At 55.7% G+C, this 16,781-nt stretch overlaps 1 protein-coding gene across 10 annotated transcripts in view; it reads right to left on the bottom strand.

Annotated features, from left to right (window-relative positions):
- SLC12A3 (solute carrier family 12 member 3) overlaps positions 1 to 14,419 on the bottom strand; it is a 40,856-nt gene extending 26,437 nt beyond the window's left edge. For 5 of the 10 annotated variants that reach the window (XR_014805607.1, XR_014805606.1, XM_021093894.2 and 2 more), the window contains exons 1-12: positions 14,108 to 14,419; positions 13,517 to 13,663; positions 11,736 to 11,811; positions 10,931 to 11,026; positions 10,473 to 10,612; positions 9,776 to 9,886; positions 8,487 to 8,598; positions 8,149 to 8,279; positions 3,041 to 3,125; positions 1,926 to 2,080; positions 1,534 to 1,641; positions 974 to 1,097 (exon numbers count right to left, since the gene is read on the bottom strand). Coding sequence is in view for 6 of the 10 variants with exons in the window: in XM_021093894.2 (XP_020949553.2) it covers positions 974 to 1,097; positions 1,534 to 1,641; positions 1,926 to 2,080; positions 3,041 to 3,125; positions 8,149 to 8,279; positions 8,487 to 8,598; positions 9,776 to 9,886; positions 10,473 to 10,612; positions 10,931 to 11,026; positions 11,736 to 11,811; positions 13,517 to 13,663; positions 14,108 to 14,389 (1,567 nt within the window). In the remaining 4 variants the exon portion in view is untranslated. The remainder of the gene's footprint in view (positions 1 to 973; positions 1,098 to 1,533; positions 1,642 to 1,925; positions 2,081 to 3,040; positions 3,126 to 8,148; positions 8,280 to 8,486; positions 8,599 to 9,775; positions 9,887 to 10,472; positions 10,613 to 10,930; positions 11,027 to 11,735; positions 11,812 to 13,516; positions 13,664 to 14,107) is intronic. The other 5 variants (XR_014805609.1, XR_014805608.1, XM_021093896.2 and 2 more) reach the window with 1 other exon arrangement.
- Between the last annotated feature and the right edge of the window lie 2,362 nt (positions 14,420 to 16,781).

Below are 16,781 nucleotides of genomic sequence, written 5' to 3'. Positions count from 1 at the left end.
AGATGCTTCCTAGCTTGGGGAGGTTTAACAGCAGCTGACCCCAGCCGGGTTCCTGCAGAGGGACCAGGGGGCAGGGGTCATCATGCCATTGGATGCCCACTGCCCTTGCTCGGTAGGGCCACCTCTCTCCTTTGCATGTTCCGCCTTGGCTAAGGAAATCAGGAAGGATTGGAGAGTGTGCACACATTAGTGTGTGTATATGATTATGTGTGTGTGTGTGCGCATACACACATGGTCTCTCTCTTTTATTTCTTCTTTTTCTTTTCAGGGCCACTCCCATGGTATATGGACATTCCTAGGCTGAGGGTGGAATCGGCCACAGCCACAGCCACAACCACAGCCACGTAGGATCTGAGCTGCGTCTGTGATCTACACCACAGGTTACAGCAATGCCAGATCCTTAACCCACTAAGTGAGGCCAGGGATCAAACCCGCATCCTCACGGACTCTATGTTGGGTTCTTAACCTGCTGAGCCACAAAGGGAACTCCCACACATGGTCTCCCCCTGCCTATCGGTGACATGTCCTCTGTGCGTGTTTGCTCACATTTTGCAGATGAGGAAACTGAGGCTCTGGGAGGTAAAGTGATTTTGCCAGGGTCACACAACTGGCACATGGCCAAGCCAGGATAGAAAGTCAGTCTAACTGATTAATGGGGATCTTCTGCTAGGGCAGCCCTTATCTTGGAGCCCAAGGGATCTAGTGCTCGAGGTTTGAGAAATGAGATTGAGCTAGTTTCTACACCTACAGAGACAGTGACCCAGCTGTTTGAATTGGCTCCCAAAGAGGAATCAGTGAGCCTGTCCTGGGCTCCAGATGTGTCCTGGGGGCTAATTCAGACCTGAGGAAGGAGGACCCTGCTGCCAGGACACAGGGATGCAGAGCCAGGGAAGGCGGGTAGGGTCCTATCCCCGCACGGCCCTCACGGCCAGCCAGGAGAGGGGGCAGCCCTGTGTGCCCCGCAGCCACTCACCAATGATGATGAAGGCCACCGCGATGGCGTAGGCCAGCAGGTAGCCACGCACCGGCTCATTGTTCTTGCCATAGCCTTTGCCGAAGAAGCCGATGAGCGGGTACAGCTGATCTACACACAGGCACTGTGGACACAGGATGGCACATTCACCCCTTGACGGGGACCTGCCCCGTCCCCTCCCCTGTGGCTACCTGGACCGCAGCCCCTGCTTGTTCTCTCCGTGACCTGGGCAAGGCACTTCCTGATCTGAGTCCTGGCTTCTGACTCTGAAAGGGGAGTGACGGCCTGCCCCCGCCCAGCCCATCTCTCCACCAAGACAGTGAAAGGTTGAACGAGAGGGCTGATCACATGGCAGTGAAACGGGGGCAGTGGGTTGCAGGTGGGGTGCCAAGCTCACCACGCCAGGGCTGCTTCCTACAAGCCTTCACTTCCCCAGCTCCCTTTCCTCCAGGCTGGACACAGGGTCACGTGCCTCCCCCAGGCCTCTGCAGCAGTCACCTGGGGAGGGGACCCCTGCACCCGGGCCTCCCAGACACGACCGCCCCCTTCTGCAGCCTCACCTGGAAGACTTTGGCGGCGGAAACGAGACAGGCCAGGGCTGAGGAGAGCGTAGCGCCAAAGATGCCGGCCGTGATCAGGGGTGCGAAGCCCGACACCATGCTCATGGTCTGCAGGGACGCAGGGTGCCGCCCCCAGGGTGAGGGCGGGGCCCAGGGCACCCCAGGGCCCGCCGTAGGCAACAGCTGGGTCTGGAAGCTTCCGCCTGAGCCTACCACTGTCCCCTGGGGACCCAGGACCCACCAGAGCAGGAATTGGGCCCTGCCCCCCCACCGAAGCTCTTTCCCCAAGTCTGAGGCCAGCCCCTCAAACCACTTCTGCTCAGCCCAGTCTGGCCTCTACCTGGTGGCCCCTGTGTCTGGCGCGGCGGACTTCCCAGCAGGGCCGCGTGTACCTGGTAGTAGTTCATGAGGCCAAAGCGGCAGCTGTGCTGCTGGGCGCACTCGGTAAAGTTCCAGCCGTAGCCGCAGGCCAGCCCCTCGCAGGTGCCCAAGCCAGGGGTCACCGTGTCATTCAGGACCCCAGAGGCATCACGAACCACACAGGAGCCTGAGGAGGAAGGAAGGCATGGGGAAGCCTGGCTCCCCTCCTCTGCCCTCCCCTCCGACCTGAAAATGCTGGCTGCTTCTGCAGAGGGCGAGATGCTGCTGATGGGCCAGCACTTCCTTTACTTTATAATAATAATAATAATAATAATCGCCATGGTTTTAGCTACCATGCAGGAACGCTTTTGATGTGCCACGCTCTGTGTTAAGTACAACAAACACTCCTGAGAAACAAGTATTACCGTTATTTTTGTTGTCACTACCTTTCTTCAGGGTCATAGGGAGCTTAAGTGACCTAAGGTCACAGTGTCCTCCTTAAAGTGGAGACCTCTATCTCGGGCCCTGAGTGGCTGAGACATGGGCCACGTCCCTTGGCCATCCGTGAGCAGCTCACCTTGCAAGGTGCTTACGGGGAGCAAGAGCATGTGTGAGGATCTCACTGAGAAGCACGTGTCAACAGCCCTGATCCGGTTCCATGGCCCACCTCTATCATTCAGGCTGTGTGACCTTGGCAGGTCACTTAACCTCTCTGAGCCCTTGTTTCCTCTTCTGCCAAATGGCAGAAACGACAGTGCCCAGATTAAATGTAATGAAGCATGTAAAGGGCTGGGCACCCGATAATAAGTCAGTGGCTAGAATCTTCTTCCTCCTCGTCATCGTCATCATTGCTTTCATTATTATCCCTAGAGTCAGAGCATGATTTTTTCCTGTAGGATTTTCACACCCTTGAATCTGTAATCTGATCTAAAGGGACCAGAAGAGCCTGGTCTGACCGCCCCCCATCTCCGCCACAAACTCCCCCCCCCCCCACTACGACAATGTTCTGGCTGCCACCAAAGCTCCTCCCAAAATAAAGTTTGAGGCTCCACTCCCTGGCTTGCCATGTCCTCTAGGCCCAGCTCTCCCCATGTGAAAGCTGGGTGCACCCTGTGACCCCCGCCAGCAGTCTGGGCTGGTGGCTTACCGATGGTGGCTGAGATGGCCAGGTAGGAGATGGTGGTCCAGAAAATGGCCATGAGCGTTCCCTTGGGGATGGCCACAGCAGGGTCCTGGAGGAGGGAGGGAGAGATGGCGTCAGGCAGACCCTGACCTTGGCCCCTCCTTGCAGGGGCCGAGAGAAGGAAACTCAAGATTGAAGACCCACACGGGAGAATGGGACCCAACCAAGGCGATGGCTGAGACCACCTCCAGAGCCCTGGGAGCCTGAGGCAGGGAGAGAAGCTCCAAGCAGCCTTGGCTCTGGTCCCCAGGGACACTTGGCCAGAGCTTGCTGTGGAGGCAGTGAAGGATGGGGTAGAGGGCTCCCAGCCAAGCTGCCTGGGTTCGCCTCCAGGTGATCACTGAGCAGCGTGCGTGTCCTCCCACCTCTCAGCCCCTCCAGCCTCACGAGGATGCTGCTGAAACGAATGACTCCTTGCCAAGCCCCCCAGAACCGGGGCCCAGCTCAGCAGCTGGGCTCGCTGTGTGTCATCACTACTACGTGCCTGTTGATCTGTTGGATTCCGCAGCAGTGAACACCAAGACAAGCCCCACGCTCTCCCCTCCTCTCTGAGCAGAGCCTCGCTGGTGTTTTCCTGGCAGTAACACCAGTGGCTGGTGGGGAGATGGAGGCCAGGGACCCGTGAGGAGGGCCCAGCTCACGGAGCCTTGGGTGGCTCGGTCCTGAGCACACCAAGGGCCACAGCTCTGGCCCCAGGGGTGGGGGCTGATCCTGGGGGGAGGAACAGAGGCTGGGATTTTTAAGGCAAATTTCCCTCTCTGGGCACAGATCCCAGCCTGGAGGGGAAGGCCACATCAGCCACGGGAAGTAAATTCATAAACATGTCAGGTTGCCCTGGACCTTTCTGCTCACCGCTCAGCTGGCAGGGAGAACCACAGGTGACACTGCTCAATTTCATGGACAAGGCGAAACAAAGCCAGCAATGGTCCAGCTCTCAAACACTGGAGGTCTAAGCTGGAACCCATGGTCACTCGGCGATGACCAGGCCCTGGACCTGCCCTGGCCTAAGCGGAAGAGGTACAGGGGGGACCCTGTGACACAGGGTAGATGGTGCCCCCCACAGGGAGGACCGCAGTGCACTGGGAAACAGGGTGGGGTTCCACTGCGGGGAACCGTGGAAGGCTTCATGGTGGAGGGGACGGCGAGGTGGCTCTGAAGGCATTGGGGAGCGAGGAAGGGTGTGGCAGGTCAGAGAGAAGTGGAAGCAGAGCCGGGAGGAGGCCAGAGGCTCTGGAGCACCCAGGGTTGCTGAGGTCTCTGCTCTGGTGGCCCTGCAGCCATGGCCCTGAGAATAGGTCAAGCACACAGAGGCCCTGGTCCCAAGGCCAACAGAGTGGAGCCCATCTCTGGTGGTTTGGGTTGTGTCTCCAAAAATTCATGTTTATCCAGAACCTTAGAATGTGACCTTGTTTGGAAATAGCATCTTTGCAAATGTCATTGCTTAAATTGAGCCCATACGGGATTGGGCAGGCCCTAAATCCAATGACTGTTGTCCTTGAAAGGAGGGGAGAGGACACAGAGACACACCGAGGCAAGAAGGCATGTGCAGCCAGAGGCGGAGGTTGGAGGGGTGCAGCTGGAAGCTGGAAGAGGCAAGGAAGAATTCTTCCCTAGAGCCTGGGACCTCTGACACCTACTGACATCTGTGTTTTGGCTTCTAGAACTATGTGAGAAGAAATTTCCACCGTCTTCATCCACCAAGTGTGTGGTGGTGTGTTACAGCCACAGGAAGTGAAGACATCAGGCTTCCCTTCTGCCCACATGGCTTGGTCTGAAATCTCAGGGCCCAGCTCACAGGTCAGCCATATCTGGGCCCACATTTCTTCTTGACTGTGTGCCTTGGGACAAACCCCTTAACCTCTCTGAGCCTTGGTGTCTCCCCCTCAACCTGCACCGTCTGTGAAATTAGAACTAGCCTGGCACACAGCGAGCCCCCATCAATGTGAGCGGTTAGAGGCGGGGACTGTGTCTTGACATGCTGGGACAACACCAGCCTGGCACAGTCACTAATCGTCCATTGTCCCCGAGCCTTCTTCCCTCCATCAGAAAACCGAGTTACTCACGCTTTCCTTGCCTATAACACAGGGAGGTTTTGAAGATTAAACCCACAGGCGATTGTAGTCACAAGATTGCTCTGAAAGCACTAAAGGGTTGGAGGATGTAAGGGATTAACAGAAACAATGACAACTTTGTTATCAGCCCTTTAGGTCTTGGCTCAAGTGTCACCTTCCCAGAGGTCTCGGGCCGTCTTACGTAAGTTTGCATCGTGCTCCCTGACCCCGACCCACGGATTCCCTGTGCATCTCTGCTTGATTTCTCTCCCCATCACTCAACCACCATGAGGCAAACTATGGACTCCACTTAGGTACTTGTCATATTTGTCGATTATCTGTCTCTTCCACTAGAGTGTCAGCTCCATGAGGGCAGGAATTTGTGTCTGTTTTATTTAGTACTGTATCCACAAGACACTGGCATCAAAGCAGGTGCTCCAAAAATAGTGGTAGAATGACGAAGTTGTTGGGATAAACTCAAGGCCTCTGTTCTAGAAACGCGATCCATCTCTGCCCCGGGCAAGTCCCTGAACCTCTCTGAGCTTGGTTTCCTCCTCTATAATGTGGTGGCAATGATGGCACAAGCCAACAGCTGCCCCGAGGGGACTATTTGGCACTGTGCCAGCCACATGGTAAAGATGACATTGACCTTGACAATCAGCCCTTAGCACGCCCTCTGCACTTTATGTAAATCAGCTGGGGAAGGTGAGACCCAAAGAGGGTTTAAGGGACTTGCCCAAAGTCCCCGTGAACAGGAGCTGTACTTTGCTGAGGACATATTGTCCCACCGGATGGGAAAGGGGCCAGACCCAGGAGGAAAGGGCCCCTTTAGAGCTTGAGGGCATTGAAGACAGAAGAAACATCTCCCTCCCCCAGCTCCAAGATAGCTGCCCGGCCCACTAGGCTGGTCGGCAACCTAAGAAGCTTGATGAAGCATCTAGATAAATGCTCAGGCTACAATGATCTATAAAGGGGCTGGGAGGGGGAGCCAGGCCACGTGAGCGCAAGCCTGAGCTCTGCGGGGACGTTAGGCCAGGACGACCAGGCCCCTGCTGGCCGCTCCCTAGAGAAGAGAGGGGAGCTAGGTGAACTTGGCCTCTCTCCCATCTCCAGGCCCTGCTAGAGCCAGGCTGGGGTTGGAGACGGCCTTGGCTGCACAATTCTTTATTTCTTTCTTTATTTTTTTGGTCCTTTTAGGGCTGTACCTGCAGCATATGGAAGTTCCTGGGAGTGGGGTCGAATCAGAGCTGCAGGTGCCAGCCTGCACCATGGCCACAACAACGCCAGATCCAAGCCACATCTTCGACCTACACTGCAGCTCATGGCAACGTTGGATCCTTAACCCACTGAGCAAGGCCAGGGATCGAAGCTGCATCCTCATGGATATTAGGTGCTTAACCCTCTGAGCCGCAATGGGAAATCCCACTGCGCAATTCTTAATTCATTCAAGAAAATGCGGGAACGGGCACCATTCAAGTGGGGCTGGAGATGGAGGGTCTTTCCAGCACAGAGCCAGGCTCCTCACTGCTCACCCCCAATTCTTTTTTTGTCTTTTTTTTCAGGGTCGCGCCCGCAGCATATGGAAGTTCCCAGGCTAGGGGCTGAATCAGAGCTACAGCCGCTGGCCTACACCACAGCCACAGCAACTCAGGATCTGAGCCGCATCTGCGATCTACACCACAGCTCATGGCCACGCCAGGTCCTTAACCCACTGAGTGAGGCCAGGGATCAAACTTGTGTCCTCATGGATCCTAGCTGGATTCGTTTCTGCTGCGCCACATTGGGAGCTCCTCACCCCTGCTTCTGTACCATCTCCTTGGATGAGCTCACACTGGCAATGACTCCACCAGCTTTCTGGTCTTTCTGAGCCCAGCTCCAGCCCGTCCTCCAGCCAGAAGTTTTGCTGAAGCCCCTGTGCTTCTCCCCTACGTTATTGCACTTTGTACTTCTGCTCAAACACTTCCTGTTCACTGTATTTCACCACTATTCACTTAACGAACAGGCACCAAGCACCTATCACATGTTAGACTCTTAGCTGGGAACAGAGACGCAGAGGTAGGCCCCAGTTCTCTAGATGCAGGGGGACAGAGACCCAGGTGGCCTGACATCATTATAGGAGAACCATGACCCTGACCAAAGGGCTGGAAGAGCTGGAAGGGTGGAGGTGTTACTTTGCAGGGAGAACAGACCTTTGCGAGGCACAGCAACGAGGAGAGCGAGTCCCAGTAGAGGGCACGGCAGAGGCAAAGGCGTGGAGGAGGGACACGGCAACAGGGACAAGGCAGAAGATCCTTGGGGCTGGGGCAGGGGTTGTGGGGCCAGCACCAGCGGGCTGGGGCCAAGGAGCCTGCCGCCACTAAGTCGGTGGAAAGCCCTGGGAGTTGGTGTGCGATCCCGTCTGGATTTTGGAAAGTCAAGCTGGGTCAGTCTTCCCCGCAGGCTGGGGGTCCCAGGAACGAGGGAGAGGACTAACCCGTTTTGGGGTAGCCCTTGAACACAAGAGTGCAGCAGTGTCCACCAACAATCTCAGAAGTAAGTGGCATGAACACAATGGATTTGGTTTGGCTTGGACTGAGTTGAGTTGGACTGGAATGAATTTTTTTTTTTTTTTTGGTCTTTTTGCCTTTTCTAGGGCCGCTCCCCCAGCATATGGAGGTTCCCAGGCTAGGGGTCTAATCGCAGCTATAGCTGCTGGCCTACGCCAGAGCCACAGCAATGCAGGATCCGAGCCATGTCTGGAACCTACACCACAGCTCATGGCAATGCCGGATCCTTAACCCACTGAGCAAGACCAGGGATCAAACCCGCAACCTCATGGTTCCTAGTCAGATTTGTTTCTGCTGTGCCACAAAGGGAACTCCCCTGGAATGAATTTTAGAAGCATTGGCCCCAGGGTCTCGGCGCCCAGCTCAGTGCCCAGGGGGCAATCGAGGTAGGACAGGGCCAGGAAGTGGGAGGGATAAATAAGGAAGATGAATCTTTTTCCCCCCTTTTTTAGGGCCACACCCACATCCTGCTCACCTTGAGGTCCCCAGAGATGTTGGCTCCTGCCAGGATGCCCGTGGCTGAAGGGAAGAAGATGGAAAACATCCCGAAGAAGCTGCCGTCTATGCCTCTCCAGTCAGGGACCAAGTTCTGGACAAAAATGTCCGCTGCAAAAGGAAGGCCTGAGTCAGGGCCTCCTGGAGGGCCTCGCTCTCCTCACTGGGCCCAGCCGGGCAGGCAGGAGGCTCAGCCGGTAGCTCCCGGCTGTGGGCGTTGAGGGCGCCATTCTCCCCAGTGCCCAGAGGACAGGCCAAATTGGCAGGCAGACTGTCCCCGTCCCCGGAGCCACGGCAGAGGCCCTAACCCGCACGTACCCCGGTAGCTGAAGAAGCCTTTGGAGGCCTTGTCCTCAGATGGGGGGATCAGCGTTCCCACCAGGTAGTTGGCAAAAGAAACCATGATGACGAGGAAGAAGAGCACCTGGGCCTGGGGGGAAAGGAGCCGGGAGGTGAGACGGGCGGGTCCAGCTGCTCAGGGACCCCCAGCACGAAGACCCTGCCCAGGCCCTTCACTCTCTCACTCATCTATCCACTCAACACCACGATGCCAGAGGCTCTGTCTTAGGAGATAGGGCTCAAGATAGCGAGGCTCCTGTCTTGCTAAGAAGTGAGGACGATGAATCTTTTTTACCCTTTTTTTAGGGTCACACCTGTGGCATATGGAGGTTCCCAGGCTGGGGGTGGAATTGGAACAGCAGCTGCTGGCTAGACCACAGCCACCGCAACGCAGGATCCGAGCAGCCTGTGATCTACACCACAGCTCACAGCATTGCTGGATCCTTAATCCACTGAGCAGGGCCGGGGGTCAAACCCACATCCATGTGGATTCTAGTCGGGTTCTTAACCTGCTGAGCCACAACGGGAACTCCAAGAAGATGCATCTTGAACAGGGGTGTCACAGGGACTGGGCTGGGGCTATGTTAGCAGGGTGGCCTGGGAAGGGGTCTTCAAGGGCCCTAAAGGTGGGGATGAGAAAGCAGCAGAATGATTGGGGCATATGCTTGGCTCATTCTGGGAACAGTGGGGAGGTGGCAGAGCTGGAGGTCAGAGCGAGGGGACAAGAGGAGGGGGGCGGCGCCAGGGCCAGCCGAGCTGCAAGCTGCGGCCCCACATCCCTCCTTCCCTTATTTCTTAGCACTGAACCCCTGACCTGGGGGCAGGTTCTGATGAAGACCAGATTTCCCAGCCTCCTTGCAGCGAAGTGTGGCCCTGGACCACGTTCCGGCCAATGGGAATATGAGCAGACAGAATGTCTGACTTCCAGGCTGGACAGGAAATCAAGGGGAGGGGGATTCTCTCCTTGTCCCCCTCCTCCCGCCCCTGGGCTGTAGACAAGGAGCTGGGTGCCGTCATGGGATAGGCGGATGAGGGCCAAGCCCCCCCGGGTGGGGGTGGGAAGAGGCCTGGGTGCCTGACCACACACCCTGGACTGTTCAATGAGCAAGATATGACGGACTCTGGTTTAAAGGCTTCTTCCTTAGGGTTTCCATTACCGCTGCAGAATGTAAAGTCTAGCTGATACACACAGGAGGCAGAACCAGGCCCACGACTCCCAGCCCCGCACTGACCACGCCCACGTGCCCCCTCCAATGTCCTGTCCTCACCTTGGACTCCCACTCCATGCCAGCCAGGGAGATGGCCAGCAGCACGGTGATGGTGACCACGCCGATGATGCGGATGTCATTGATGGGGTCCACGATGGGCGTGCCGTACTCCTGGGGGCGGATCAGGCCAGACTGGGTGCTGCCTCTGAACACCCCACCCCTCCAGGCTCCTTGATTCCCCTCATTTATGGATGCTGTCTTATTTAAGAAAACCCCACAAACGTGGAGTTCCCATCGTGGCTCAGCGGAAATGAATCTAACTAGCATCCATGAGGAGGCAGGTTCGATTCTTGGTCTCGTTCGGTGGGTTAAGGATCTGGCGGTGCTTAGCTACAGCTCCTATTGGACCCCTAGCCTGGGAACCTCCATATGCCTCAGGGGCAGCCCTAAAAAGAAAAAACAAACAAACAAACAAACCCTCCTCAAATCCCTTCTCTGCCACAGGTCCTCCCAGCAGCTACCACATGAGCCTAGACAATCTGGCCCTAAAGGCAACATGCACCCCTGAGGGCGATTTCTGGGACTGGGTCTTTATCTGATGAGATGGTCATGGTTACCCACAGTGATCAGACTGTGGTTTTGATCCCTGATGGGCAAAATTGGGCAGACAGGCAGGAAGGGCCAACCCACATGGGGTGCAGGAGAAGGTGGCAGGTTGCCCGGGCCCCCACTGCCCAGGGTCTGGCCCCCGCCGTACCTGCAGCAGGTCCCGCACGGTCTCTGCAAAGCCCACGGTGTGCATGGCCACACCCACAGCATTGGCGAAAGCAAAAATGAGGCCAATGGAGCCCCCCAGCTCTGGGCCAAGACTCCGGGAGATGAGGAAGTAGGTGCCACCTGTTGGGGCAGGAGCCATGAAACCAGAGGAGTCAACTGGCTGGGGTGGAATTGGGGCAGGTGGAAGCTGGGGCTGAGAGAGGGTAAGCACGGAGCCCCGGGGGGCCATGGCTCAGGGGACAACCCAGGCCATCCCGTGGGTGTGGAGAGTCTGCCCAAAGCCTACATCTGGAATCAGAAGGAGCAGCCTGGGGCATCCCTATTCGGGCGAGGGTGGTTCAGAGAGCCGTTCCCAGGGTGTAGACTGGGAGACCTACAAGAGGAGGTCGGGGGGTGGGGGTGGGGGTGGACAGGCGGTGGGGGTGGGGTGGGGCCCACCTGACTTGACCTTGCCGTTGGTAGAGATGGCCGAGATGGAGAGGCCGGTGATGGAGGTCACTGTGACCGAGAGCAGGATGATGATCCAGGTCAGGACTGTGGGGGTGGGTGGAGCGGTGATCACCCCAAATCTCAGTCAATGTCCCAGACATGTGAGGAACCCAGGTCAGCCAAGGGATTCACCGCGTGACTTAAGCCACTTCCCTTCTCTGAGCCTCAGTTTTTTCATCTGAAAAATGGCTCTCTGTCTGCCTCCTGATACACAGCTAGGTAGCTGATGAGACAATAGGTAAACGTCGTTATGTATGGAAGGGGAGGTACCTCCTCTTTTAATAAAAAATAAAGTAATAGTTACACTGGATGGGCACTTCTGGAGGCCAAATCCTGTGCTGTTTTATGTGTACCAGAGGAAGCCCACAACAGGTCTGTGAAGTGGAGATAGTTATAGCCATCATTTTACTGATGAGGAAACCAAGGCTCAGAGAGCTTAAAAACTTGTCCAGGGTCACACAGAATAGTACAGAGCTAGCAGCTGGTCTGTCCAAAGTGCGACTTCCTAACCCACATGCTCTGCAGGAGAAGTTGGTTCCAAGAGGCCAAGGGCCTTACTGAGGGCAAAATGAGCCAGAAAAAGCCCCCCAGGCCTGCTAACTCCACATCCAGTGCTCCTCAGCCACACTCCTCTGACCTCTGTCCTTGCAGGGGCCTATGGGCTGTACAACCCAAGTTCAAGTCTGCCCCCTGGGGCCTAGGAAGGCTGGGACCCTCGCTCCACCTTCCCGCTGTTGCCAAAGGCAGCACTCACCAATGCCCGCCTGGGCGGTGATCCAGGGCAGCCGCAGGTAGAGGATCACACCCCAGATATTGAGCATGCAACGGATCTGGGAGGAGAGGGGGGGTCAGAGGCCACGGGGCGGGGCAAGTACCCCAAGACCAAACACAGTCCCCACCCCCAGTCATGGCATGGCATGGGGCACCTAGAGGACACCTGGGCTCTTTCTTTGCCTTAACCACTTCTTTCCTTCAGTGGCTTCCAACATCAGTGCCCCTCTGGTTCTGTGGGGCAGGGAGAGGAGGGGCACCCAGAGACCCACCTGTCCCTCCCCCCACCGAGGCCAGAGGGTGGGCGGCAGGTATCATCACCCCTCACTTCCCTCCAAGCCCAGGGTCCTGTGCCTGCCAGCCCCCATCATGGCCCCATGGCCAGCTGCTGGCCCAGAGCCTGGCTTTTAGGGAGGGACCTCAGCAAATGCCAGCTGAGCCCATGCCCCACACACAGGCAGAATTTAGGTTGCTGTGACTTCAGTTTCCAAATTTAAAGAAAGCCAGAACTACTGCAGAGCACAAGGAACTATATCCAGTCTCCTGGGATAGACCATTATGGAGGGGGGGAAATATATATATATATATGAAACTCTGTATATATATATGTATACGTGTGTGTGTTTATAAAGAACGTGTGGGTATATATATATATATATATATATATATATATATATATAAAGGATGTATATAAAGCAAAGCCAGAAGCCATAGCTGAAGCTGGAATTCCCACCGGAAGTGGGGGTGGGGGTGGGGGTGCTGGTGTGGTCTTTGGCCCCAGCACATTTTGGGGTGGGACATGAGGAATTTACAAACCAAGGAGATTTTTTTCTTTCTTTCTAATTTTCTTTCTTTCTTCTTCTTTTTTTAAAGTCATTAAAATTCTTAAATGTACTTTAATTTTTAAAAAATCGAGGTACAGTTGATTTGCAATGTATCATATTAGTTTCAGGTCCACAACACAAGTGACTCAAAATTTTAGGCCCAGGAGATTTCTAAGGCCCTCCACATACTTTGAGATCCTGAACAGGCCCAGACCAGGCTGTGACCACCACAGCAGGGGAGGGAGATCCAGACTCTGGATATGGGCCCCTGGGGAGAGAGGGAGAAAGGGGCACAGCCAGCAGGCAGAGTTGGCAGAGTTAAGGTCAGAGCCCAGGCTGCCTGCCTCCCAGAATAGGACTAAACTTTCTCCCAGATTCTGTATAATCCCCTCTGTAAGGTCCCATAATGTATTCCAAAGCCAAGTTCATTGATTCTTTGCTATCTGGGGACTTACTGGTGCTCAACACTAAAAGAGCAAACCTTCTTTTTCCATGGAGATTGAGAAAACCACTAGTTGTGGATGTGTGCATTTAGTGCTGCCCTCTGGTGGCTCTTTGGAGAAACACAGTTTCTCCCCACAGCACCAAGGCAGGCATTGATCCAAGCACTTTGCTTCTATTAACTCAATTAATGCTCATCATTCATAGATGAGGAAAGTGAGGCGGAGATAGGTTAAGTAATTTAACCAAGGTTACAATACAAGTGATCAGCCAAAGACAGTTCTGCCCCAGGGCCAGGTCTCAGTCTAGGGGCGTAATTGGGGGTCAGGAAGCAGAAAAGCAGAGAAAACTTGAAGTCACTCTGCAGATGAGGAAGCTGAGGCCCAGGCTGAGTCTTGGGTCTGCTTTGACCACTAAGGTCTGAGAGTCAGAGCTGAGCCCGAATGGAGCTCTGTCTCTCCACCCCCTTGCCTGGACATCCCATCCATGCCCTGCTTACCATCACCCCCTTGATCCAGCCAAAGCGAACAGGTTCCTCAGGGTTCTTCTCAGCCTTGGTAGCTGCCTCGTCCTCCACCAGCCCATCGGTCATCTCATGGCTGGGCCGGCTATCAAAGGCCAGGGCGTGCAGGTGGCTGCCTTCCTGCTGGGAGCCCAGAGAGACTGAGTATCAGCCAAGCCGAGGTGATGACAATCTATCTCCCAGCCCCCCACCCTCCACCATCCAGTCTCCCAGGCAGCAAACCCAGTAAGCCCCCTCTCTGATGCTGATCTTCCTTACCCTCCTCTCCCCATCTCCTTTCAGCATGTGCAACTTCTGTTTGTATACGTCCACTGACCATGAACTCATTACCTCCCTGGGCAACCCCTAGACTGCTTGATTGGGTTGCCAATGACTGGGCAATAAACATTACCCCATGTGCCTAGAGCTTGACAGATCCCATGCACATATTTCAGGCAGGCCTCTCAACCCATGAAGACATCTGTTTGTTCCCATGACACAGATGACAGAGCCAAGGCTCAGAGAGGTTAGGTAACCAGGTCTAGGTCACACAGCAGGGAAGCGCCAGTCCTCTGGGACAGTGTTTACCTTGAGGAAGGAGTGCAGGTCAGCCAGTGTGGGCCGGACCTTTCGGGGTTCGCCGGGCAGGGTGCTGTTGGCATAATGCTCATAGGCAGGCACTACATCGAGGGTATTGTAGCCGAAAGTACGCATGTAGAAGGTGCTGCCATGGGTCAGGTGGCTGGGATGGCTGCTGTCATAGGCGGCTGGCAGTGGTGGTTCATCGCCCCCCAGCAACGTGCTGATGGTGAAGCGTCCACTGCACAGAGCAGGGTCCCTGGGCGTTTCTGACACTGACAGCTCTGCCATTGTGGCCCTGGGTGTCTGGGGAGGGGGCCCGGGTCGATGGGGACATGCAGGGTGGCTTTATAGGCTGGGCCCACAGCAGGGAGGAGGCGGGGAGATTGGCCCAAACCGCCCAGGGCTGGTGAGCCAGGTCCTTGGACAGGGTGGGAGGCAGAGCACGTGGCGTCTGCAGTCCTGCCCACCATCTGATCGCTGAGATAGCAGCCTGGCCTTGGAGCCAGGCTGGACCGGGGCACACCCAGCCCCTGGGTCCTAAAGAGGCTCTTTTGAGTCTGGGGGCAGTGGATACCTGCAGCCGGAGCCCAGGAAGGAGTACTCACCCTTAGGGACCTTATGAGGGATTTTAGTGACAGCCTGATGTTCTGAGGACCCACTCTAGGTAGGTTCAAAAACCTCCCAGGGCAGTGCATGGTATTTAGTGGTTTTTTTTTAATTTACTTAGTATTTTGACCAGATAAATGGTATTATATTTATACCAATACACACACATTTATAAAAGTTAGTCTCTCTTATTCAGACCTCTCCCAGACACATCTCAGCATATCTAAGCCCTTACGGACCAGCAGCCCCCATCAAGCTGACACCCACAACACAACAGGTGTGGGATGCAAGACCTGGTGCCCTGCCCCCCACTCTGAAGGGCCATCCCAGCTCCAGAGGTCCTGAGATCAGCTGAGGCTTTGTCTACACAGCAGGCCCCTCCTCCCCCTGTTTCATCCTGCTTCCTTTTCTTCTCCGCAAGCGTCCTGACCCCAAGGGCCCTACTGGTCTGTGCCCTGCAGGCTCACCTTTGTCTCAGAGTCTGCTTCTTGGGGTGAATGGCATCAAGGCTCACAGGAAAACCACTCATCTCTTTGTCATCCGTGCTGGGCTTTGCATCTTTTAGCCAATCACCTAACAAACCTTACTGACCTCGGTGGAGACCAGAGGCAGAAACAGAGATGGCAGGTGCCCAGGCTCACAGGCTGCTGTATTAGTGGGAAATGGATGTGGAAACACACCAGCCCTGCTACGTGATGGCAAAGATGCCCCTGGAGGAGCATCAAGGTGGTGACCACCAGGGACCAGACAGACTGGAGTCTTGGAGGACGAGTTGCTCCTCTGGACACAGGGGATGGACTGAGGCCTCAAGGCTACTATCAGCCCCAGGTTTCTGAGCTTGGCTTTTGCTCAGGTTCTGGCCTCCTCGGTTGGGACACATTTTCTTTCCATGACTTGCCCCTCAGACCTGGGCCCTCAGAGCTCACATTGGTCCCCAGATACCAGCTCTGAGATGCTCAGAGTCCCTGGGGCTCCATGACCTCCATCAGCAAATCAGCACTAGAGGACTGAGAACTTGCAGGGGCCTAGCTGGCTGGCTGCCCCTCACTCCCAGTGCAGAGGGCCCAGGATAGGAGGGAGTGCTCAGACCATGTTAGGGCAGCAAACTGTGTTAGGGAGTCACCCTCCAAGATGAGGGTGCTTAAGTGGGGATCTAGGAGCCCCACAAAATTGCGAATGAGTTTTCCTACCTAAGTGCGTTTTTCTGGAACTTGCTAGAAGACCAGCACACAGGAGCAGGGATCTGGACCCACCTGGGTCACTGATACCAAGCAACTAGAACAGCACAGCGCAGGTCCTCATTAAACACTTGTTGAATGAATAACGAAGGGAGCTCAGAACCAAAGAGGTAAAGAGGGGCTGCCATAGACACCCGCGGCTGACAGAACAACCCCAGGGGGGCAGTGGGGGGGTCAGTGCAAGGAGCAGGTCCTCCAGATCCTCCCAGCTCAACTGGGCACAGAGGTGAGCGGAGGACGACAGGGCCTTGATGACAACTCCAAAAGGCCATGATCACTGTGCCCTATTTGGCAACATTTACATCTTCACTCTGTGCTCGTTTTTTAAAAAGACGTTTCTCGGGGCTCCTTGTAATGACCCCCAGACTTGCCTCCTCCCTTCCCAGGACATCCAGTCTCTTCTCAGGGAGGCTTCTGCAGGAGCATGTCCCCAACCCCCACGCCAGCTGCCAGGCAGGTGAAGGCTCCCAGGTAAGGACTCCAGAGCCGGGACCCCAGTCTTGGTCAGTTTTCCACCTTCCCTGCAGCCCCCACCCCGTCTGCCAATTACTCCTTCCCCCCATGGCCTCGGGGCAGATCTTATAGACCTTATCGCCCTCTCCATCTTTAACTGCCACTTGGCTGGTGACAATTACAGCTGCCCAACACCCCCTTACACCATCCCTATACACCCTGTCCTTGGAGCAGCTGTGGAAAATTCCTGATTAAGATCTCAGGGGAGGAAGTGGCCGGAGGGGCCAGGGCTGGTTTCCAAAAGCGCTGGGGCCCTGCAGAGTGAGGGGCCACAGCTTTGCTGGGTGACCTTGAGCGAGCCACCTCCCCCTCCACGATTCCCA

This window comes from Sus scrofa, chromosome 6 (genome assembly GCF_054392235.1).
Source record: "Sus scrofa isolate SSC_HxYL_T2T_F1_AM1 chromosome 6, Sscrofa_HxYL_maternal_Yorkshire_Landrace_v2.0, whole genome shotgun sequence".
In the NCBI taxonomy this organism is placed as follows: Eukaryota; Metazoa; Chordata; class Mammalia; order Artiodactyla; family Suidae; genus Sus; species Sus scrofa.
This window is presented reverse-complemented; position numbering and strand designations above follow the sequence as displayed.